The sequence below is a fragment of the Dreissena polymorpha genome, chromosome 4 (genome assembly GCF_020536995.1).
Source record: "Dreissena polymorpha isolate Duluth1 chromosome 4, UMN_Dpol_1.0, whole genome shotgun sequence".
NCBI classification, from domain to species: domain Eukaryota; kingdom Metazoa; phylum Mollusca; class Bivalvia; order Myida; family Dreissenidae; genus Dreissena; species Dreissena polymorpha.
The window spans coordinates 97,436,937-97,463,566 of NC_068358.1; the positions used below are offsets into that span (position 1 = coordinate 97,436,937).

Genomic DNA, 26,630 nt, shown 5'->3' on the forward strand with positions numbered 1-26,630 from the left:
GCAGGCTGTTCTAGTTTTATGCTGGTTGCATATAGCAGTTCAGTAAGACCGTTACCACTCAGACATGTATTTTGACTTCTTTGAAGTCTCTTAGAAAATCAATTAAATGAAGACCTTTCTGACTAGATTCAATTTTTAAACGCTTCATTGCCAACTTTAAGGTACTGATCAGCAGCAAACCACATTAAACTGGAAAAGACTGCGAGTTACTAGAGTTACTCACAGGCTGTTCAGATTTATGCTGTTTGCATATAGCAATTTTCACTTTGCCTTTGAGTGGGAAAGGGTTATGCATGATAAAGATCTTGTATTATTACTTTAAGGCAAATAACTTTTACATACTGGTCAATATATATTACAACTTAGAATCTGAGTAAGTATTTTAAGAATGACCAGTGGTAAGGCGAGCCCAGATTATTTTATTATTAATTGGAGGAAGAAAATGATTCTTAAGTTGGCTTTGATTTAAATAAAGCATGAGTGGTTCAAAATGAATCAGTGCAGTGCTTACTGACCTGTGCACATTTCACCCATAGTATGGTAGCTTGGCCTTGCTGGTATTTGTCACACAAAAGGTTAAAAAGGTTGTTTTTATGTGGTTTGTATTGTTTTGTTTTTTATACTTCCCTGAATCTTATAACGTTTAAGTATTATTCATTTTAGAGAAATGTTAGTGAGATAATAAAGTATTATGACAAATCTGCGAATGTACTTTCTGGACGTGATAAGTTTTTAGTTTTTTGTGACCGGTCTTTGTCCGTCGTATGTCCGTCCGTCTGTCCGTCCGTTAACATTTCCTCGTAAACACTCTAGAGGCCACATTTCTTGTCCCATCTTCATGAAACTTGGTCAGAAGCTTTGTCCCAATGAAATCTCAGCCGAGTTCGAAACTGGGTTGTGCCGGGTCAAAAACTTGGTCACTAGGTCAAAAAAAAGAAAAACCTTGTAAACACTGTAGAAGTCACATTTCATGCCCAATCTTCATGTAACTTTGTCAAAATGTTTGTCTTAATGATATCTTGGTTGACTTCAAAAGTGGTTCTGATCCGTTGAAAAACATGGCCGCCAGTGGGCGGGGCAGTTTTCCTTATTTGGCCACAGAGAAACCTTGTAACCACTCTAGAAATCACAATTTTTGCCCAATCATCATGAAAGTTGGTCAAAACATTGGTTCAATTGATGTCTCAGACGAGTTTGAAAATGGTCGAGATCGGTGAAAAAACATGGCCGCCAGTGGGCGGGGCATTTTTCTCTATATGTATATAGAGGCAGTTTTCCCTATTTGGCTATAGAGAAACCTTGTAAACACTAGAAGTCACAATTTTTGCCCAATCATCATGAAAGTTGGTCAAAACATTGGTTTTATTGATATCTCGGACGAGTTTAAAAATGGTCGGGATCGGTGAAAAAACATGGCCGCCAGTGGGCGGGGCATTTTTCTCTAAATGTATATACATGTAGTGAAAACATGTGAACACAGTAGAAGTCACATTTTTGGCCCAATTTTCATGAAATTTGCTCAGAACATTTGTTTCCTTGATACAAGAGTTGAGTTAAAAAATGGTTCCGGTCAGTTGAATAACATGGCTGCTGGGAGGGGGGCAGTTTTCTCATTATGCCCCCCCCCCCCCTTTTCGAAGAAGAGGGGGTATATTGTTTTGCTCATGTCGGTCCGTCCGTCCACCAGATGGTTTCCGGATGATAACTCAAGAGCGCTTATGCCAAGGATCATGAAACTCCATAGGTACATTGATCATGACTCGCAGATGACCCCTATTGATTTTCAGGTCACTAGGTCAAAGGTCAAGGTCATAATGACCCAAAATAGTAAAATGGTTTCCGGATGATAACTCAAGAACGCTTATGCCTAGGATCATGAAACTTCATAGATACATTGATTATGACTTGCAGATGACTCCTATTGATTTTCAGGTCACTAGGTCAAAGGTCAAGGTCACGGTGACCCAAAGCAGTAAAATGGTTTCATGATGATAACTCAAGAACGCTTAGGCCTAGGATCATGAAACATCATAGGTACATTGATCATGACTCGCAGATGACCCCTAATGATTATCAGGTCACTAGGTCAAAGGTCAAGGTCACAGTGCCAAAAAACATATTCACACAATGGCTGTCAAGGTCACGGTGACTCAACTTAGAAAAATGGTTTCCGGATGATAACTCAAGAATGCTTACGCCTAGGATCATGAAACTTCATAGGTACATTGATCATGACTCGCAGATAAAATAATGATGAAACTTGACCAGGATGTTTGTCTGGACAATATCTAGGTCAAGTTTGACATTTGGTAAAGATTGAATGAATCGACTCCTCTCAGGTGAGCGAACTAGGGCCATCTTGGCCCTCTTGTTGGTTTCTTGTTTTGATGATGAAAACTTATTTTTGTAACTGGTTTGTTATTATTGGTATTGTCTTGTGTATGAAAATAACTACATGCATACGACTCAGCTTTATAACATGTATATACTCTGCAGCATAGAGGCATAATATGCATGAAGTAGACATTTATCCTACTAGAGCAAAGTGTGTCTCAAACTTGACCTTTTTATGCAAATGAACTGGATTCCCTTAAGAAATGCTTTCTTTTTTTCCAGCACTATACTGTGGCAGTACAATTAATTTATTTGTATGCCCCACCCCTATATATAATGATTGGCCTGTCTGTTTATTCATTTGCTTGTCTGTTTAAAGTTAAACCAGAAATGCCATGTATTGTATGATTAGTTCTTAGTTAATTAGTTCTTCCCTCAAAGCTTTGGTACTTTCATTGTTGCGGTCTTTGATCACTCAACATCCGCACATCACCTGGCCTCATTTTGACCTTGACATTGACATTTTTGGACTGATTTGGTATTTTAAAATTGTTTGTCAACAAAAAGTGAAGTGTTTTGTCTAAAATCAATACTGCTTGCTACAAAGCTTTGATACTGATGGATGCTATCTATGTCACTCACAAAACACCCACATCACCTGACCTTGTTTTGACCTTGACAGTGACCATTATATATAGCATACTGTTAAAAACCATTGTGAATAAGAATTTATTTACACTGCCAATACATGACTTACGTATGTAGTGTGGCTATGTACTAATGTATTTTACAATAAAATTGAATTGACTTCATGACCTGATTTAGTACTACGTACTAAAATGTTTTGATACTTCCAACGAACACTCAGCACACTCACATCACCAGAGCTCAATTTGACCTTGACACTGACTTTCCTTTGGACTTAGACTTATATAAATGAGCCAATGAATTAATACAGACAAGGCTTCCTCTGGGGGCATCAGCATTTTTTTAAACAAAGCATATTTTTGTTTTAGTATCGGATTCTGCACCATGATGATTTGTTGAAGAATATTATTTGCTTTTTGTTAAAAGCATTATGTAATATATAAATGATAGCTCAAATGTCTGTCAAGGAAGGTGATTTATTTCTAACCAGGCATTGTTGAAATAATAGACATTAAACTCTTTACATTCTTACATGAAGTTATTTTAAAATATTGCAAATATTTCATGAAGATCAAGACATTTTTATTTTCATTTGATTATTTAATCTTCAGAGATTGTGTGTGAAAGATCAATTGTTCTATGAAATTCTCAAAGTTGACTTGGCAAAAAAGGATTTACTGATTTCAAATTTAACATTGAATTATCAGAAAAAGGGATTATTAATTTTTTTATGTCCCCCACTATAGTAGTGGGGGACATATTGTTTTTGCCCTGTCTGTTGGTTGGTCTGTTGGTTGGTTGGCTTGCGCCAACTTTAACATTTGCAATAACTTTTGCAATATTGAAGATAGGAACTTGATATTTGGCATGCATATGTATCTTATAGAGCTGCACATTTTGAGTGGTGAAAGGTCAAGGTCATCCTTCAAGGTCAAAGGTCAAATATATGGGTCAAAATTGCTCATTTAATGTACACTTTTGCAGTATTTCAATATTCAAGATAGCAACTTGATATTTGGCATGCATGTGTATCTCATGGAGCTGCACAATTTGAAGGGTTAAAGGTCAAGGTCATCCTTCAAGGTCAGATGTCAAATATATGGGGCCAAAATCGCTCATTTTATGAGTACTTTTGCAAAATTGAAGACAGCAACTTGATATTTGGCATGCATGTGTATCTTATGGAGCTGCACATTTTGAGTGGTGAAAGGTCATGGTCAAGGTCATCCTTCAAGGTCAGAGGTCAAATATATGTGGCCCAAATCGCTAATTTTATGAATACTTCTGCAATATTGAAGATAGCAACTTGATACTTGGCATGCATGTGTATCTCATGGAGCTGCACATTTTTAGTGGTGAAAGGTCAAGGTCATTCCTCAAGGTCAAATATATGGGTCAAAATTGCTCATTTAATGTCACTTCTGCAATATTGAAGCTAGCAATTTTATATTTGAAATGCATGTGTATCTCATGGAGCTGCACATTTTGAGTGGTGAAGGGTCAAGGTCATCCTACAAGGTCAAACGTCATATAGGGGGACATTGTGTTTCACAAACACATCTTGTTTAATCTTTGACTGAATACTGTTAGGTATGTAGCTTACATTGAATGGCATCCAATGTTATTTTGTTTCATATACAGGCTAGACTAAGGGCAGGTGTACAAGTTTCAGTTGTACATTTTTATTGTAAACAATGTGTTGTTGAACACAGGCTAACTAGCATAATTAACAACTTTTATAATTTTATGTGTAAACGATTTCCTTTGAAAGAGTGAAATTATGCATGAATAACACTCTTATTACTTAATGTTTTATATCAAGATTGAGATAAACAATTTTAACCTAAAATATCTTAACTTCTTTTAATTTTGTACTAATTTCACATGACTGATTTACTGTAAAATGATATTTTGCCACCACAAAAATATTTGGACTTTGCTTTGCATTTAATCTTTAATTTGAGCATGTCAAACACATTTGTATAGCAACATCGAACAACATGATTGTAAACTGTCATGATAAATAATGGAATCTAAGTTGTTGTGTCTGTCTGGCTAGCACAGTGGTTGGTACACTCGCTTCTCACCTAGGCAACCAGGGCCAAGCAGCATGTGAGCTTGGTTGGTGGTGACCATACTGGACAGGTGGGGTTTCCTTCAGGTACTTGGGCTCCTCCCCAACTCAAGACCACACCAAAGTTGAAAAATCTTTCAATTACAGCAATTGGAGCTATCATTTAAAATTTCTCCCAGCTTTTTGGAGTCTAGTAAGGTAGGAGTGCTGAGATACACTCTGGGTCCACACATAATTCATCTCTGGCTGAGACCTGATAAACTTCAAAATACACACACGAAATGAACTTAATAAAATGTGCAACATATATACTAATTTATATTGATTCTAAAATTTATGTTGGCTGAAGATATTGAATTAAGTAACCCTTTTAAATAACTCTGTGTTTGACAAAAATGTTAAATGGGTCATCAAGAATTTATCCATTATTCAAAGAAATTATGAATTTGAATCTAATCACTGCATTCTGACAGCAATGCAGTCTGTTTTAATTAGAAACTGGGCTTTATTTGGAGCAACTCATGCAATGTCTTTAGATTCTGATACAGAGAGACTTTCTTGTCCATATTGACTTCATTATTGGTCAACTTCTGACACATCATCTAACTACTGATGCGAAGGTTCAGTTTGTATGAATTATTTTGGACATAACCTCCTAATGCAAATATAATAACTTAATGTTTGTACAATTTGGAAATGCAGGTCTTTGCATGGAAAATATTGATTATTACTTCACATGCATGGTTTTCTAATCATATATTTTAAGATTTTTTCAAGCATGATAATCATTTGGTTACTGTTTTTGCCATTTTATATGAATTTATTCTGTATTTCTTAGGTTGTTGTCAAACATAATAACGGTTTTAAATTTCAAGAGGTAAAGCAACTTTTATTATAATAATTCCTCACACCTAATATAATACCTGAATATAATATAGGTCATGTAATTGGTAGCAGATTTAATTTTCTTCTTTGTTGCGCATTTTGGAAATAACACCATGCTATATGAGCCTTGTTTTGTGAAAATTGCGCTTCATGCATGTGTCTTGTTCTGTGAAAATTGGGCAAAATACACGTGCGTTAAGTGTTTTCCCAGATGAGCCTGTGCAGTCCACACAGGCTAATCAGGGACGACACTTTCCGCTTTAATGGTATTTTTCGTTTAAAGGAAGTCCCTTTTTACCAAGAATCTAGTTTAAGCGGAAAGTGTCGTCCCTGATTAGCCTGTGCAATCTGCACAGGCTCCTCTGGGACGACACTTTACGCACATGCATTTTGCCCAGTTTTCTCAGAACAAGAAACATATCATCCCAAATAAGCATGAGCAGTTGGCACACGCTTATAGCTGTCCCCTTTGATGGAATTTTTCGTTTAAGGGATGTTTCTTTTGAATGGATATCCAGATAAGGGGGAAAGTGCTGCCCCTGATTAGTCTCTGCAGACTGCACATCCTAAGATGAGACAATTCTGTACATGCATTGAGCCCAGTTTTCCCTGAAAGAAGCTTAAGTAATTTGCATGAGAGTTTGATGTGAACAGAGCAGCATATAATTTGCTTTTAATATTTGTGTGTGTCTGGTACAGTAAACCATCATGATTCAATCATTTTGTGTTAGTTACAAGTATAAAATACTTGACTGATATGAAACAATATCATATAATGTTATTTAATAATAATGCATTGCTTCTATCAATATTTTTATTTTACCATTAGGCTATGATTATATCCCTTAGTTTCCCATTTGAGCAATCTTTCTGAAATCTGTGAGCTCAGATTAGGCATTAGTTTTTGAACCCTTAAACTTGAATTTTACTGTAGTTGGGTTTTCCCTGTTTAAAAGGTTAAAAAAATTAACAAGGAAAATGTTGAAAAACATGGCCGCCAGTGGGCGGGGCAGTTTTCCTTATTTGGCCACAGAGAAACCTTGTAACCACTCTAGAAATCACAATTTTTGCCCAATCATCATGAAAGTTGGTCAAAACATTGGTTCAATTGATGTCTCAGACGAGTTTGAAAATGGTCGAGATCGGTGAAAAAACATGGCCGCCAGTGGGCGGGGCATTTTTCTCTATATGTATATAGAGGCAGTTTTCCCTATTTGGCTATAGAGAAACCTTGTAAACACTAGAAGTCACAATTTTTGCCCAATCATCATGAAAGTTGGTCAAAACATTGGTTTTATTGATATCTCGGACGAGTTTAAAAATGGTCGGGATCGGTGAAAAAACATGGCCGCCAGTGGGCGGGGCATTTTTCTCTAAATGTATATACATGTAGTGAAAACATGTGAACACAGTAGAAGTCACATTTTTGGCCCAATTTTCATGAAATTTGCTCAGAACATTTGTTTCCTTGATACAAGAGTTGAGTTAAAAAATGGTTCCGGTCAGTTGAATAACATGGCTGCTGGGAGGGGGGCAGTTTTCTCATTATGCCCCCCCCCCCCTTTTCGAAGAAGAGGGGGTATATTGTTTTGCTCATGTCGGTCCGTCCGTCCACCAGATGGTTTCCGGATGATAACTCAAGAGCGCTTATGCCAAGGATCATGAAACTCCATAGGTACATTGATCATGACTCGCAGATGACCCCTATTGATTTTCAGGTCACTAGGTCAAAGGTCAAGGTCATAATGACCCAAAATAGTAAAATGGTTTCCGGATGATAACTCAAGAACGCTTATGCCTAGGATCATGAAACTTCATAGATACATTGATTATGACTTGCAGATGACTCCTATTGATTTTCAGGTCACTAGGTCAAAGGTCAAGGTCACGGTGACCCAAAGCAGTAAAATGGTTTCATGATGATAACTCAAGAACGCTTAGGCCTAGGATCATGAAACATCATAGGTACATTGATCATGACTCGCAGATGACCCCTAATGATTATCAGGTCACTAGGTCAAAGGTCAAGGTCACAGTGCCAAAAAACATATTCACACAATGGCTGTCAAGGTCACGGTGACTCAACTTAGAAAAATGGTTTCCGGATGATAACTCAAGAATGCTTACGCCTAGGATCATGAAACTTCATAGGTACATTGATCATGACTCGCAGATAAAATAATGATGAAACTTGACCAGGATGTTTGTCTGGACAATATCTAGGTCAAGTTTGACATTTGGTAAAGATTGAATGAATCGACTCCTCTCAGGTGAGCGAACTAGGGCCATCTTGGCCCTCTTGTTGGTTTCTTGTTTTGATGATGAAAACTTATTTTTGTAACTGGTTTGTTATTATTGGTATTGTCTTGTGTATGAAAATAACTACATGCATACGACTCAGCTTTATAACATGTATATACTCTGCAGCATAGAGGCATAATATGCATGAAGTAGACATTTATCCTACTAGAGCAAAGTGTGTCTCAAACTTGACCTTTTTATGCAAATGAACTGGATTCCCTTAAGAAATGCTTTCTTTTTTTTCCAGCACTATACTGTGGCAGTACAATTAATTTATTTGTATGCCCCACCCCTATATATAATGATTGGCCTGTCTGTTTATTCATTTGCTTGTCTGTTTAAAGTTAAACCAGAAATGCCATGTATTGTATGATTAGTTCTTAGTTAATTAGTTCTTCCCTCAAAGCTTTGGTACTTTCATTGTTGCGGTCTTTGATCACTCAACATCCGCACATCACCTGGCCTCATTTTGACCTTGACATTGACATTTTTGGACTGATTTGGTATTTTAAAATTGTTTGTCAACAAAAAGTGAAGTGTTTTGTCTAAAATCAATACTGCTTGCTACAAAGCTTTGATACTGATGGATGCTATCTATGTCACTCACAAAACACCCACATCACCTGACCTTGTTTTGACCTTGACAGTGACCATTATATATAGCATACTTTTAAAAACCATTGTGAATAAGAATTTATTTACACTGCCAATACATGACTTACGTATGTAGTGTGGCTATGTACTAATGTATTTTACAATAAAATTGAATTGACTTCATGACCTGATTTAGTACTACGTACTAAAATGTTTTGATACTTCCAACGAACACTCAGCACACTCACATCACCAGAGCTCAATTTGACCTTGACACTGACTTTCCTTTGGACTTAGACTTATATAAATGAGCCAATGAATTAATACAGACAAGGCTTCCTCTGGGGGCATCAGCATTTTTTTAAACAAAGCATATTTTTGTTTTAGTATCGGATTCTGCACCATGATGATTTGTTGAAGAATATTATTTGCTTTTTGTTAAAAGCATTATGTAATATATAAATGATAGCTCAAATGTCTGTCAAGGAAGGTGATTTATTTCTAACCAGGCATTGTTGAAATAATAGACATTAAACTCTTTACATTCTTACATGAAGTTATTTTAAAATATTGCAAATATTTCATGAAGATCAAGACATTTTTATTTTCATTTGATTATTTAATCTTCAGAGATTGTGTGTGAAAGATCAATTGTTCTATGAAATTCTCAAAGTTGACTTGGCAAAAAAGGATTTACTGATTTCAAATTTAACATTGAATTATCAGAAAAAGGGATTATTAATTTTTTTATGTCCCCCACTATAGTAGTGGGGGACATATTGTTTTTGCCCTGTCTGTTGGTTGGTCTGTTGGTTGGTTGGCTTGCGCCAACTTTAACATTTGCAATAACTTTTGCAATATTGAAGATAGGAACTTGATATTTGGCATGCATATGTATCTTATAGAGCTGCACATTTTGAGTGGTGAAAGGTCAAGGTCATCCTTCAAGGTCAAAGGTCAAATATATGGGTCAAAATTGCTCATTTAATGTACACTTTTGCAGTATTTCAATATTCAAGATAGCAACTTGATATTTGGCATGCATGTGTATCTCATGGAGCTGCACAATTTGAAGGGTTAAAGGTCAAGGTCATCCTTCAAGGTCAGATGTCAAATATATGGGGCCAAAATCGCTCATTTTATGAGTACTTTTGCAAAATTGAAGACAGCAACTTGATATTTGGCATGCATGTGTATCTTATGGAGCTGCACATTTTGAGTGGTGAAAGGTCATGGTCAAGGTCATCCTTCAAGGTCAGAGGTCAAATATATGTGGCCCAAATCGCTAATTTTATGAATACTTCTGCAATATTGAAGATAGCAACTTGATACTTGGCATGCATGTGTATCTCATGGAGCTGCACATTTTTAGTGGTGAAAGGTCAAGGTCATTCCTCAAGGTCAAATATATGGGTCAAAATTGCTCATTTAATGTCACTTCTGCAATATTGAAGCTAGCAATTTTATATTTGAAATGCATGTGTATCTCATGGAGCTGCACATTTTGAGTGGTGAAGGGTCAAGGTCATCCTACAAGGTCAAACGTCATATAGGGGGACATTGTGTTTCACAAACACATCTTGTTTAATCTTTGACTGAATACTGTTAGGTATGTAGCTTACATTGAATGGCATCCAATGTTATTTTGTTTCATATACAGGCTAGACTAAGGGCAGGTGTACAAGTTTCAGTTGTACATTTTTATTGTAAACAATGTGTTGTTGAACACAGGCTAACTAGCATAATTAACAACTTTTATAATTTTATGTGTAAACGATTTCCTTTGAAAGAGTGAAATTATGCATGAATAACACTCTTATTACTTAATGCTTTATATCAAGATTGAGATAAACAATTTTAACCTAAAATATCTTAACTTCTTTTAATTTTGTACTAATTTCACATGACTGATTTACTGTAAAATGATATTTTGCCACCACAAAAATATTTGGACTTTGCTTTGCATTTAATCTTTAATTTGAGCATGTCAAACACATTTGTATAGCAACATCGAACAACATGATTGTAAACTGTCATGATAAATAATGGAATCTAAGTTGTTGTGTCTGTCTGGCTAGCACAGTGGTTGGTACACTCGCTTCTCACCTAGGCAACCAGGGCCAAGCAGCATGTGAGCTTGGTTGGTGGTGACCATACTGGACAGGTGGGGTTTCCTTCAGGTACTTGGGCTCCTCCCCAACTCAAGACCACACCAAAGTTGAAAAATCTTTCAATTACAGCAATTGGAGCTATCATTTAAAATTTCTCCCAGCTTTTTGGAGTCTAGTAAGGTAGGAGTGCTGAGATACACTCTGGGTCCACACATAATTCATCTCTGGCTGAGACCTGATAAACTTCAAAATACACACACGAAATGAACTTAATAAAATGTGCAACATATATACTAATTTATATTGATTCTAAAATTTATGTTGGCTGAAGATATTGAATTAAGTAACCCTTTTAAATAACTCTGTGTTTGACAAAAATGTTAAATGGGTCATCAAGAATTTATCCATTATTCAAAGAAATTATGAATTTGAATCTAATCACTGCATTCTGACAGCAATGCAGTCTGTTTTAATTAGAAACTGGGCTTTATTTGGAGCAACTCATGCAATGTCTTTAGATTCTGATACAGAGAGACTTTCTTGTCCATATTGACTTCATTATTGGTCAACTTCTGACACATCATCTAACTACTGATGCGAAGGTTCAGTTTGTATGAATTATTTTGGACATAACCTCCTAATGCAAATATAATAACTTAATGTTTGTACAATTTGGAAATGCAGGTCTTTGCATGGAAAATATTGATTATTACTTCACATGCATGGTTTTCTAATCATATATTTTAAGATTTTTTCAAGCATGATAATCATTTGGTTACTGTTTTTGCCATTTTATATGAATTTATTCTGTATTTCTTAGGTTGTTGTCAAACATAATAACGGTTTAAAATTTCAAGAGGTAAAGCAACTTTTATTATAATAATTCCTCACACCTAATATAATACCTGAATATAATATAGGTCATGTAATTGGTAGCAGATTTAATTTTCTTCTTTGTTGCGCATTTTGGAAATAACACCATGCTATATGAGCCTTGTTTTGTGAAAATTGCGCTTCATGCATGTGTCTTGTTCTGTGAAAATTGGGCAAAATACACGTGCGTTAAGTGTTTTCCCAGATGAGCCTGTGCAGTCCACACAGGCTAATCAGGGACGACACTTTCCGCTTTAATGGTATTTTTCGTTTAAAGGAAGTCCCTTTTTACCAAGAATCTAGTTTAAGCGGAAAGTGTCGTCCCTGATTAGCCTGTGCAATCTGCACAGGCTCATCTGGGACGACACTTTACGCACATGCATTTTGCCCAGTTTTCTCAGAACAAGAAACATATCATCCCAAATAAGCATGAGCAGTTGGCACACGCTTATAGCTGTCCCCTTTGATGGAATTTTTCGTTTAAGGGATGTTTCTTTTGAATGGATATCCAGATAAGGGGGAAAGTGCTGCCCCTGATTAGTCTCTGCAGACTGCACATCCTAAGATGAGACAATTCTGTACATGCATTGAGCCCAGTTTTCCCTGAAAGAAGCTTAAGTAATTTGCATGAGAGTTTGATGTGAACAGAGCAGCATATAATTTGCTTTTAATATTTGTGTGTGTCTGGTACAGTAAACCATCATGATTCAATCATTTTGTGTTAGTTACAAGTATAAAATACTTGACTGATATGAAACAATATCATATAATGTTATTTAATAATAATGCATTGCTTCTATCAATATTTTTATTTTACCATTAGGCTATGATTATATCCCTTAGTTTCCCATTTGAGCAATCTTTCTGAAATCTGTGAGCTCAGATTAGGCATTAGTTTTTGAACCCTTAAACTTGAATTTTACTGTAGTTGGGTTTTCCCTGTTTAAAAGGTTAAAAAAATTAACAAGGAAAATGTAAAACCATTACCACATAAAATCAAAGTGCTGAAGGCACTGAATTTGTTCGCTGTTGTATAATCTTAGACGCAACTCAGTTTTCAAAATTATGTTATAGCTTTTTATATCGCAAGTTTGAAATGACCACAACCCATTCAAATTTATAAAGAGTGTGCTTTAAAACACAGGTCGAGATGTGTTTTTTTTTCCAAATCAATGATACAGCTAATCAGTGTGCACAGGCTAATCTTATTTGACATGCATTAAGCCCCATTTTCTCTGAAAGCAGCCAATATGTACAGATTTCAATTATAAACACTAGACTGGCCAACGTTGTATTACAAGCTGTTAAATACACACTATGCACTGTACCAGTGAGAACAGGCAGATGCGGTGGTTAAAACAGATGCTTTTAGCATTCTGTCTTCTAAATTTTACTGGAGTTATCCACACAGGCAGTCACGGGTTACGGTTCCTAGCGTGACTAAGGCATACTGATTTGCAAAATTCGGTCTGCATTATTTGTGAGCTAACGCTCACAAATAAAAACTAACTACAGGATATGATTGAAACACAGTGTATAAAAAAGACTAAAAGAAAGAATAAATCTTCTTAATATTCTTTTATAGTTAAATACATTAAATTAATGAAGTAAAAATTAAAATAAATTATGGGATGTAAATGGTTTTAAATTAAATGTTAAAAGATATAACTTTTTAAATCCCGCCCTTATATGGATAGGTTAATTTTCTGCTTACTAGCTCCTGCCCCCTCTGATGACCGATTTTAATCTTGGCTACTTGTACAACCTTGGGGTGAGTAGGTAGATGTGCACATGACATTTACAGGTATTGGTTGCACCCATGGGATATTTATGATGTTTGTTGTCCCCCCTGTTGGACAGGAATGCATTGTACAAATAAAAAATGCATACTTTAGACAGGCATCTTATGCAATTGTAGACATTTTATGTGTAATACTTTTTTAAATTTCCATTACACTAACTGTATATAAATGATTTATATTGATGTATTTTTTTAATAAGGTGCTGATATTTTCAAATTGTATTATTAATTTTAATGTAAATAATATTTTTGATGATAAGGAAAAAAAAGTTGGCCCTTTTTTTATAATATTGTGTACTGATATGTTAGAATAATTTTTGGCAAATAATTGTTGTTACATAGAATATTTGCACAGATTGGGTTAGTGGTGGTACATGTATGTGTATTGCTTGACAAAAAAATGGTTACCATAATCATTATAAATAAATGTATTTAAAAAATATTTAATATCATTTTTAAAGAGAAAAGTATTCTTAACTTTGTATTGCTGCCATGTATGTGTCATAGACCTGCTAAAGTTTGATCATGTTTTCATTTAAAAAAAAAGTTTTATGAGTTAAACAAATATTTGGGTCTAAAAAACCTTTTCAAACTTACATTAAGTATGACGAATCCAATGTAAGATTATTTGTATAAAATCCTTTAATTAGTCCAATAGTACTGTTTCACTTGTGGCGTCTTTAAATTTACATTGTGTGGGATTTTCAGTGTGTTTTTTCAGCCTTCCAACTTTCTGTTCACATTACTACTTGTCTGCTGGATGTAAACCACATAATAATTTGAATTAATTCCAAATTTAACCTTCAACCCTACTTGCTGTTTAGGGAGTGTTTGGCCAAGGTCAAGGCCAGGTAATAACGAGTGCCTGAAGGCTGCTCTTGGCTTGAGATGATGTTCATATGCTTGCCTGCTGAAAACATGTCAGTCTTGAAAATAGGATCATAAATTAATGGGTATTGCTAATCATTTAATGACTCATATAAAGTTTGGAATTTGTAAGTCTTGTCTACAATGAAACTTTTTCAAAGGGTTTAAATTTACTTTGAACTTTATAATTGCAAGACAAAAAGCTGCAAGCATCTGTTATTTATGATTTTGGGCACTTTTTCAATGAATGTAAACAGGATGTTTATAGAAACTCAAGGAACCTTTCTATACTATCAAAGGACTGAACATGTTTTGATTAGAAGTTGTTGAGTTGCAAAGCATAATAAAAAAACATGTCTGTGCTTGTCACTGTTTTGCACCATGAGGGCACTGCATATGTGGTAGAATGAAGGCTTGCATTTTCAGTTGACTTTTTAAGTGACAAAATTTAAACGGAAACTAAAGTAAGATTTATACCAAATACGAATGAACATTCTGAAAATTCAAACTCAGCAAACAAACAGAACCAAAAAGTATGGTGTTGGAAATATTTAAGTTAATTAGGGTCCAAAAATCTTTAAAACAATTCATTTATTTGTGTGTACATCTCTGTCATGTATGTGTAAAAAAAGATGAGACGACAATGGTAACTCTCTGCAAAATTAGTTGCATTATTTCATGGAAACCCAATTGGTGTGAAATTTTGACAGCACATGATGAAAAATGCTGTTTGGCTGGCAAGGTGTGTTGATTTTCAAATATCATTAATTGTGGTGATTCATTGCAGCAATAACAAGCAATAAACTTTCCCTCTTGTATTGAACATTGAGCACAATGATTTTTAGCGAGGCTGTTTTCGGAGAAAACCCGAGCTATTGTCATAGCCAGCTCGTCGTCCGCCGTCCGCTGAAGGCGTCGTGCTAAAACCTTAACATTGGCCATAACTTTTTAAATATTAAAGATAGCACCTTGATATTTGGCATGCATGTGTATCTCATGGAGCTGCACATTTTGAGTGGTAAAATTTCAAGGTGAACATCATCCTTCAAGGTCTAGGGTCGAAAAATAAAAGTCGATGGAAGTAATAAGCTTTAAATGGACATAGTTATCTGACCTGCCCACGTATATATTTTTGTTAAATAAATCAAAGCGGCGCAGTAGGCGGCATTGTGTTTCTGACAAACACATTGTAGTAAAAGGTCAAGATCATCCTTTACGGTCTATGGTAAAAAATACAGATTTAAGGGAAGTAATAAGCTTTAAAAAGGGAGAAAATGATTCAATATCACTTTATATATTTGGCATACATGTGTATCTCATGGAGCTGCACATTTTTAGTGATGAATCTACAGTCTCAGTAGTGGCTTTTAATTATTTGCTACTAAAAATAGAGATTTGTTACAGACAATTATTTTCAAGGGAAGTAATTTATATAATTATAAATCTCATATATTTCCTTACCAAGAATTGAAGTTCTTTTCAGAGTTACTGTACAGATTTATTATTTTGATTATTTATAACCCAAATGATTGATTTTTCAAAGTTGTTTTTTAAATGATATAATTACAATTTCTTTGATGTTTATTATCAGGTCGGGCTACCGTAACCTCGTGAAGAGGCCAGTAGGACCTGTAAATAAACTCTGAAACACACACACGTTCATTACATACCTGTGGACTTATGTCCATAGATACATGATCAACTCTGGTTATGATCTCTTTTAGACCACAAGCCTTGGTTGTCAGTGATGTCTGGCATGGTCATAATTGACCGTGAGACCCCCCCCCCCCCCACCCCCCTCCCGGTAGGATTTGACAAAATTCAAGGAAAGTAATAACCTTTAAAGGGAGATGATTTCTATACCTGCCAAATGATAAATAGAAATTTTATTTCAATGCGGCGCAGTAGGGGGCATTGTGTTTTTGACAAACACATCTCTTGTTGGGTCACTAGGTCAAAGGTCAAGGTCACTGTGACCTCTAAAATAAAAAAATAAAAATTCTGACAAGCTTTCGCAGTCGAGCGTGGCACCCGTTATGCGGTGCTCTTGTTTAATATTTATGCCCCCCTTCGAAGAAGAGGGGGTATATTGCTTTGCTCATGTCGGTCGGTCTGTCGGTCCGTCCACCAGGTGGTTTCCGGATGATAACTCAAGAACCCTTGGGCCTAGGATCATGAAACTTCATTGGTTCATTGATCATGACTCACAGATGACCCCTATTGATTTTCAGGTCACTAGGTCAAAGGTCAAGGTCACGGTGACCCAAAATAGTAAAATGGTTTCCAGATGATAACTCAAGAACGCTAAGGCCTAGGATCATGAAACTTGACAGGTAGATTGATCATGACTCGCAGATGACCCCTATCGATTTTCAGGTCACTAGGTCAAAGGTAAAGGTCACATTGACCCAAAATAGTAGAATGGTTTCCGGATGATAACTCAAGAACCCTTAGGCCTAGGATCATGAAACTTGATAGGTAGATTGATCATGACTCGCAGATGACCCCTATTGATTTTCAGGTCACTAGGTCAAAGGTGAAAGTCATGGTGACCCGAAATAATAAAATGGTTTCCGGATGATAACTCAAGAACACTTATGCCTAGGATCATGAAACTTCATAGGTACATTGATCATGACTCGCAGATGACCCCTATCCATTTTGAGGTCACAAGGTCAAAGGTCAAGTTCACGGTGACCCGAAATAGTAAAATGGTTTCTGGATGATAACTGAAGAACGCTTATTCCTAGGATCAGGAAACTTGATAGGTAGATTGATCATGACTTGCAGATGACCCCTATTGATTTTCAGGTCACTAGGTTAAAAGTCAAGGTCACGGTCACAAAAAACATATTCACAAAATGGCTGTCAATACAAGGGAGAGCCCATATGTGGGGCATGCATGTTTTACAAACAGCCCTTGTTACATTTTGATTTTTCTTCAGTCTATTGGTCTTCTTTAGCACATAGTATGAGAATGTGTATGCCCTTGGCCTCGACTGATGCCAAGAGCCATAAAACAATTAGCCTGTCCGTTTTTTCTGGCCATCTGTTTTTTACAAGCTTAACCCTGAATGACATGTTTTGTAAAACATATGTAATGCTTCCTACAAAGCTTTAAAATTCCTACAAAGCTTTGACCCTTGCATAGATATTATCTATGAACGCTCTAAACACACCCACATCACATGACCTCATTTTGACCTTGACATTGACCTACTTGGAACTAAGACTGATTCATAAGGTCAAAAGTATTCGTTAACAGAAAATGATACATATCATCTAACATAAAAAAGGATTGCTACAAAGCTATGATACCTTCATGGATGTGATCTATAAACACTAATACCTGTACATCACTGACCTCATTTTGACCTTGACCTTGAATTACATTTTTACTTAAAAAAAATTGGTCAAACTTTATGGTAAACTAAAATGGCCTATTTCGTCTAAAATCCATACCACTAGATACAAAACTTTTATGCTTGCATTGATATTATCTATTAACCTTTTTCTTTCATTCAGCACTCAGTGCACTCACATCACTTGCCCTCTTGTTGACCTTGACATTGACCAATGTTTTACTAAGAGTAAGACTTATTCAAATGGGCCTATGAATGTATAATGACAGGGCTTCCACAGAGGGCATCAATGTCTACAATTTTGTGTTTGTTTTTGGGTGAAGATAAAGTGCTGTATGAAGACATTTGGTAATTTATTATTTGAATGTTACCCTTGCATTTTTCTGCACATTATGATTGTGGGTTTGACAAGAAATAAATATATGCAAGTTGTGTGGTTTTTCATTCAAAATATCTGAACGTAAAGGCCATGACCATACACGTAACAAGAGATAATATATTTTTGGTCAATGTGATTTATTTGCAATCATACATAAGGACATTCATATGGTCTTTCCATTTGTAGAAATAGCTTTTGATTTGAGACCCTGCTTGTTTTAGAGCTACATATAAAGCAAATGAGTGGATTATTTGTTTTTAGCCTTAATGCCATTTAAGAATTGCATGTGCATATCAAATTGCCTTCATTATCATGATTCACCATAATCTGGGTTGATAGTTAATTGCCAAAAATATTGGATTGCTTAAATGTACAATCAACATCAAGAAAAGATACTTAATGTATTCATATTTTATGGGTAGTTTCTCTAGTTTGCCCCAACCCACCTTACACTCCAAAAGCAAGTATTTTTTCATTAAAGAATGTTCACAAATACCAGTGAAAGCTGTTTCCTATTTATAGCAAACTTCATTTGAGTCAAAGCCATGGAAGAGGACGTCTGAAATGTCAAAGAGTTTTGATGATTCCCGTTCAACATGCACAAAACTCTGTCCTCCGAATTGTCCTATCAAACTACATACAGTTGTGAGTGTATCTGTGTATAGATGACCCATGTAATGCAAAAATGGGTCTTATGCCATATGCCACCAATATAGCTTGAGACCAGGCTTCACATGGGCGCAGTCTGGATATGAGATACCTTGTCCACTAACAAGACCACAAAGCAGACTGGGTAGCTCCTGACCAGACAGCTCAAATGCGCAGGCTGGTCTTGAGATACATGGCACCATATGACACAAGACTGATTTTTGCATGATACAGATCAGACATTGTCGTTGTTTCCTTTTACCTTGACCTAGTTTTCGTTGTAAAGACAAGGTCATTATAGATGGAAATAGTGATTTTCACAACAGAACAAAGTTTTTTAATACACATTTTGTTATTTGTTTTTTATCAGCGCCTTTATTAGTCGCTTTCAATTGCTTATTGCTTCATTATTTTTATTCTATGGTGTTTCCCTCTTCTTTTAAATTAGTATTTTTACATTTGTATAATAACTACTTTTAAAATTTTTAGATTTGTAGATAATTGTTTGAGCAGATTGTTACATTTGGATTTGAGGATCCAGTATTTAGTTAATTGCCAAAGTTGTTGATAATGATATATTTATGAATTATGAACAATAAATTCAGATTGTAAAGTCATACTAAATTGCAACATTGTTGTGTGTATAATGTTTGCCTGAAAACAAATTATCAGGCATTAGTATATCATGTATTTGAAATTTCAATACTATTTATGTTATTTCAATACTGTCAAAATCTACACTTAATTAATGAATGATCAGTCGAATCCAACAATTCCAATACTATGTCTATGCAAATATTTTGTTTTGTTTTTTCCCCAAATGTGTTTTATTGAAGATTCATTATATCAATATGCATCCTGGTTATTTTATTATTCTGTATACGATTACGTATTCTTCAAATATGAATTTTGTATATTATTATTTATCATTGAAATCCTATAAAATTTACTTGAAAATATTTAAATTGCATTAGTCTTGTTTGTTAACTTGTTGTGTCCTCACTTAGTATAGACAGTAGTCATCCACATACTTTGTAGCAGTCGCTACAACTGTTAATTCGAGCCGCGCTCTTGGAAAACATGCCTTAAAGCATGCACATTGAGTGTTGTCCCACATTAGCCTGAGCCGACTGCAGGGACGACACTAAGCATGTATGGTATTTTTTGTTAAAGTAAGTCTCTTCTATGCAAAAATTCTGTTGAAGCACAAAGTGTTGTCCCTTATAAGCCTGTGTGGACTTTTATGCAAATGCATTAAGCCTCATTTTCCCAGAGCTTGACTCAATTATATCCAATTTACATATACCCACAGCCGTATCCTCTCGTATTAGTAAGTGTTTTAATACGTTTTTGTTAATGCTCACAGACCAATAAATCTGATATTCGGAGATTGGCCTTGCGCAATCTGGCCAGTCCCCAGGTATGTGACGTTTCCTATCTAACCCACCTCCGCACTCTTGTGTAGCCTTCCTTCTAACTACTGCAAGCCTATTAAAGTCAAATCCACAGTAGAAATTCTTTGCCATAAGCTGCTGCATTTTTAATAGTTCCCTGCAAACGAAGTTATTCAAGTCATTTTGTCAGTTTGTTGATTATTTTACCGATCATTCTGCAAAAAAATTATTAGTTTGCGAAGGGAACGGCTTCCACATTTCCAAAGCGATAAAATTGTACCTTTAAATATTTTTATCACCATGATTTGTAAGACACACACACAGGACTTTTTCATCCCCAGTAATGCAAACATTCCTGAGTTATTTACCCTTGAACATAATTATGTGACAAAGCTTTGCAGGGGTATTGGTCTCATTTATGACAAAGCCTCGTTGAAATTTTATAGGTTTAAGAAATGTGTCCATAACTTAAATACCCATATGCTTTCATTGAGATTAAATAATGCCTTTTTTAAGGTACCTTTGTATAAGTTTACCTTAGTATTGCTGCCTTGTTTTACATGGTGTAAGCCACTATGTTTGCAAAAACAAATAAAAGAAAACCAATTAATAATTATTTGAAACTAAAATCTGTTCCAATTATGCTGCTATCAACCTGTTTGGTTGCCCATTTTGGATCTGACTTTAATTTGATTGAGCCATACATGTTCAAGTTTCAGTCTCTTAAAGTTCACATACAGTTCATTACTTTTACATAATTTATATAAATTTTAATCAATATTTTCATTTTGTACTTTTTATTGTCCCCTACCTGTGAAACCGGAGGGGACTTATGGTTTGCACTCCGTCTGTCTGTCAGTCAGTCCGTCACACTTTTCTGGATCCTGCGATAACTTTGAAAGTTCTTCATATTTTTTCATGAAACTTAAAACATGGATATATGGCAATATGGAGATTATGCACGTCATTTCATTTTGCTCCTACGTCAAGAATTCTGGTTACTATGGCAACAAAATTTAAAAAATATATATAAAAATTACTGACAATGGTGGAGTTTCGCCGGTAGGGGACCATATTGCTTGGCAATCTCTTGTTATGCATGTATTTCATGAACATAACTTCCCAGATTTAAATATATTAATCTATACAGCAGGGGTGCATGTTTAATAAACTCTTTTCTTGCTAAGTAAAAAAATAGCTAAATTCCATATGTTTAATATGTAGACACAAAGAATCACATTTATTTTACAGAAAAATTCTTTCACAGAAACAAAGGTAAAACTGTGATATATGAACACTATTTAAAAGGAATATGACTTATTAACATTTTTAATTGCAGTTTGTATTTGAAACTATTTGTTTACTTTTTTCTTGGTGATCTTTTCTACTCTAGCTGTCCCAAATGCTGTTGAAGCCATTTCTTTTCTAAATGGCCAGCATTGGAAAAGTCTATGTACAATTATTTTTATTTTTGGTTTGTCAAATAAGTTAAGGAATAACAATTCTTTTTTATTTGCTTATGCTAGACTATTTTTTATCAGTGAAGTCTTATATGGAAAATAACAAGTGTTCATGGTGAACTGATAATTTATTTAAGTTCTGAATTGTTACACATTTTCAGTATTTGTTGACATTTTTTTGTAGATTTGGAGGGGGAAACTTACCAAACATTTATTACACATTAAAGGATATAAATATAAAAAAATAATATACATGACCGATTTTATGGTGAAAAAGCAGGTTGTAATAAAAGTTATTGTAAATTTTATTATTATATAAATGATCATTTAAAAACAAAACTATTTAAAGCTGCATTTACTAATAAAGCAAACTTAGTCATTTGTTTTTAATTGACACATAATTTTTGCATGTGTTTTGTAAATCTGCATATTATTCTGTTATCTAAAAAAGGTCAGGACTATGTTAATGCTTATGTTTAAGTTGGGTGATACTTCAAGATAAATATTAATTTGCAAATTCGATAAACTATAAACAAGTACATGAATTCACCTGGCATATAAAATATTTAGTTTATGATAATTAGATTGTATTCATATTCATTGCAGGTGAATATTGTTTGTTTTTTAATTCTATAATATTATTTAAATATACCCTCAAAGTTTTGCCCTCAAAAAAAGTTACATTATTATAGATAATTTATTTTATGCTTTTCTTTGCTGTTGATCATATTATATCGCTGGGTCAATCTGCTTGTACACATATGTGCATTGTCCTTTGCACAGTTTGGTTGGTGATATTTATTTCTGGATAATTTTGAATGAATCATTTCTGTTTTTATTTCTTCCCTTTCAAACGATTATTATTTTACCCATAGATATTCGTGTGCAACATGATTGACATAGCATTCTTTTTTGCAATATCAAAATTGTTGTATGTGCCCAAAAATGCAATCATTTTTGAACAAATAATTTTTGTTAAATTATTTTAGAACAAGCAACTTTTTTTGTTTAAAGATTAACATGTGACCGTATAGCATGAAACTACCTTGTTTCTGCCAAATTTTTTTAGAAAACATTGTTATTTTCATCATTACGCAGTGATTCAAAAGAAGTTTGAATATGCAACTTTTTGAGAACATATGACCAAGTTACCATGGCTATGTACATGAAGTCCCAATTCTGATTGGCTGTTTCTTCATATCTCTGATAGGACAGCAACCAAAGATGGCTGTACACAAACAGGCAGATGGATTCATGTCTTTCCGGCCGCCAGGCCCCGATTAGGATTAAAGACAAGCAGTATTACAAAAAGCTCCTTGATCGATACTTTGGCAATAATCACGCACTTGCTAATGAAAGCAATAATTCTTTGGATAAGGCCGTTTACAAGTCAAGTAAAAATTTCGCCACTCGTGGTTTGCACGCCAGGGATGACTTGAATCGCCAGTTTCCACATGTGAGGCTGTCATACTCGAGTAATGATCGAAAGGTTGTCCTCACATCAGAGCCCTACATTATTGAAGGCTCTGACGCAGAGGAGGTAATTGAGACGGAGGTATGTGTGACCTTGACCTAACTGTGGAGTGACCTTGAAGTAATATTCAAGTTAAACACTGCTTTCGTCACTGAGAGTGTTTAATGTCATAGGGCTATTTTGTTCAAAGTTTTTCTGTGTTGATGCTTTAAACAAGAGTTTTTTGCATGGTGTTTTAACAGAATTTATATGTTTTGCCTGGCGTTGGAATTGCATGTGCTATTTGTAGTTAACAGCCATCTTTGTTGTTTACGTTTACTTGACAGAATCCTCAATCTGATCTTATACTTTTCTGTTCTGACATTTGTGCCTTTTGAAAGTCACTTGATTTTCAGAAAAAAACCTTCATGTTCTTGGGTTTTAGAAATGCATTTTTAGATTATTTTCAGATTTATTTGTAAATTTGCAAAGACAAAACCGTTTTTGCATGAAAGATGTTTAGCTAATTTTAGTTTATCACAGTAAAGCACGAGTGCTAATAACCTAATAACCTATTATAACAAATATTTATTAAAGGCATACATAATTAAGTAATGCTTCACTTAGTTGTAGATTTATGTAAAAATATCATGATTTGATATATTAATAGTGATTTGTGACTCATGGATAAACATGGTGGGGGAAAAAGGGCTTAGCTGAGTGGAGGCGGGTAGATGGTCTCAAGACTAACATATCTTGGTGTATACATGTTCATAACACTTTCATCTGGTTGCAGAATTGCTTGTAAATCATTTATAATTCTATAAGGATTTTTTTTTACAATTAAAATTTAAATAACTTTCATTTTTAATTTTTTTTGAGATAACTTTCAAAATAAATCAACAGAAAGTTAAAACTTAAAAAAAAAATTAGCAGCAGTATCAAATAATTGGTGTGATCCCAAATGTGGTCAGCGCAGCATTAGACCAGCCTGCGCATTTCGCAGAGCTTTGCTTGTCTGGAGCTGCGCCACAGCATATGGCATAAACCCTATTATGGTACGATGTGGGTCATTTGATTTTTTAAGCAAGTTTAATACCTTTATTTTGTTAACCAGGTTTTCCGAAGGAAAAAAATGGTTATTAGATTGGCGAATGCGGGCGGGCTGGCTGGCTGGCAGGCGGGCGGAACAAGCTTGTCCGGGCCATAACTATGTCGTTCATTGTCAGATTTTAAAATCATTTGGCACATTTGTTCATCATCATTTGACGGTGTGTCGCGCGAAATAATTACGTCGATATCTCCAAGGTCAAGGTCACACTTTGAGTTCAAAGGTCAAAAATGGCCATAAATGAGCTTGTCCTGGCCATAACTATGTCATTCATTGTGAGATTTTAAAATCATTTGGCACATTTGTTCACCATCATGGGACGGTGTGTCGCACGAAAGAATCACATCAATATCTCCAATGTCAAGGTCGCCACGACTAAAAATAGATTTAAAAAAAAAAAAACTTACAAAGGGGGTTAATTTTGTTTGTTCATTTCAAAAGTTCAGTTTGAGTTTTCTCCCTTTATCAGATTTTTTTTTCACAATGAAAACCTGGTTTTGTGACAATTTTGTCCCTTGTTTACATTTATTTTTAAGTCATACAAATAAATTGCTTAGTATGATTTACTGACTTGTAAATTTCTGGTTAACTCCTGTAAAATGTATCATTAGATATTCAGACTTTCAAATCTTTCATATAAGCAGATGAGATTCAGTGTCAGTTTGTTATTTGCGTTTTGTTTGTTTGTTAGAATATCATGTCTGCTGTGCATCAAAATAACTCTTTTTGATTTGCTTCATTAAACATTAGAATTTACAATTAAAATGATTCATAAATTTGTTGGTATATATTATATGAGTTAAACCAAATATTGTTTGCATTTTATTGGAGTAATTCTATACTTTTTGATGCTAATCCATTTTTGAACAAAGTTAATAAATGAACGTTTTGGTACAAATTTGTTGCACCTAATATAATGTCTTAAAGAAAAAACATTAAAATATCTCAGTTTATTACATCAAGTTATTACTATTAATTTCACCAATGTATTGTAGCTAGTTTAATAAGCATATTAATCCATTACATATCCATCCAATGCTTATTCACCTCACGCACGTTCAAGGCAGTCCTAACGGTCACGTCGCCATTCCAGTAAAGCACCTCTCACCCCGTCTCGCACGTCTGGTCTACTTTCAGCAGACGGTAGAGCAGCAGGAGGCAGGTAGCCAGCGTATAGAGAGCCAGATGGGCAGTGAGGCCCCCAGCGGCAATGGGGCAGGTCGCGGCCTCGCGTTGGGCATGTCCGGGTCATCCGGGGGCCCCGTAGAGGGCATGCCCATCCCGCAGCATCACCTGCAGTTCACGCTAGCCAACGGCTTAACCACACAGGGCACATTTGGCATGACGCAGTCCGAGCGCCTTGCCTCCATCCTGCTTCAACCTCAAGCTTCCTTGCACACTCACTCGAACTCTCAGTCTACCACTAACATTAGCCTCTATCCGCCTCCCAACCCTCTAGCTAAGCCCTTATTGCCCGCACCGCCGGGCCTGGCCCGTGCATTGCCCGTCTCATCTACAACCAACTCTCTTTCGCCCACACAGCCCGGGCCTGGGGGACGCAACTGGCCCCACAAGTCTGCCGCCAGCCACCTAGCCAGTGTCAATGAGAGAACTGTGCCTGCCTTTCAGGTGAGCGGTGACACGACTGCACCAAGTGTGGCAAAAATTACAGTGAAATAGAAATTTATATGTTTTAATTCAAACTGGAATGCACAAATTGGATTTTGACATTTTTTTGGAATCGGACATCTCTTTTCTTTTTTTTTGGAAATGAAATGATAATGCTGTATATTACAATTAATGAGTCTGATTTTTCATGGATCAACGATTTTTGCGTATCTGATTTTACCAGAGGTCATCCTTTTTAGATTTAGGTAAATTAGTAAAAAAGTGAGGGTATGACCTATTCTGCAGCATAAGTGGCCCTAAAAATTTGATTTCAGCCAGGTGTTTAATTGCTCAGTTTTAAGAGGTTTGTTCCCCCTGTTATGCTCATCATATTGTCCAAAATTAGTTACAAAAGTTTTCCTCGCCTCGGACTTACCGTCAATCACACTCCTGGAATAAGAAGAAAAGAGATATATCTCACTTTAGGGGCCCTTATACATTCGTCATCCTCATGCCATGCCTATCAGCCTATATAGTTTTGGTTGATAACATTTGCAAATCATATAGTGATTTTTGCACAGTGAAAGTGAATGCTAGAGATTGCCAAGTAGTTGTTAATAAGCACATGTGCAGTTCTGTTTGATGCACAGAATATAAAAGCCACGCTCTGGGAAAACAGGGTTTCATGCATGTGTCCCTGATAAGCCTGTGTAGTCTGCACAGGCTA

General features: G+C 35.4%; 1 protein-coding gene across 18 annotated transcripts in view; it reads left to right on the forward strand.

The window, feature by feature from the left end:
• LOC127877721 (tubulin polyglutamylase ttll6-like) overlaps window positions 1-26,630 on the forward strand; it is an 83,931-nt gene that overhangs the window by 36,061 nt on the left and 21,240 nt on the right. For 5 of the 18 annotated variants that reach the window (XM_052423858.1, XM_052423862.1, XM_052423864.1 and 2 more), the window contains 4 exons: window positions 20,244-20,297; window positions 21,523-21,546; window positions 22,942-23,286; window positions 25,433-25,924. The exons of 1 other annotated variant lie outside the window; for it this stretch is intronic. In XM_052423858.1, the coding sequence (XP_052279818.1) occupies window positions 20,244-20,297; window positions 21,523-21,546; window positions 22,942-23,286; window positions 25,433-25,924 (915 nt within the window). Of the gene's footprint in view, window positions 1-18,751; window positions 18,875-20,243; window positions 20,298-21,522; window positions 21,547-22,941; window positions 23,287-25,432; window positions 25,925-26,630 lie in introns of all 18 variants that reach the window. 12 more of the 18 variants (XM_052423861.1, XM_052423868.1, XM_052423865.1 and 9 more) reach the window with 12 other exon arrangements.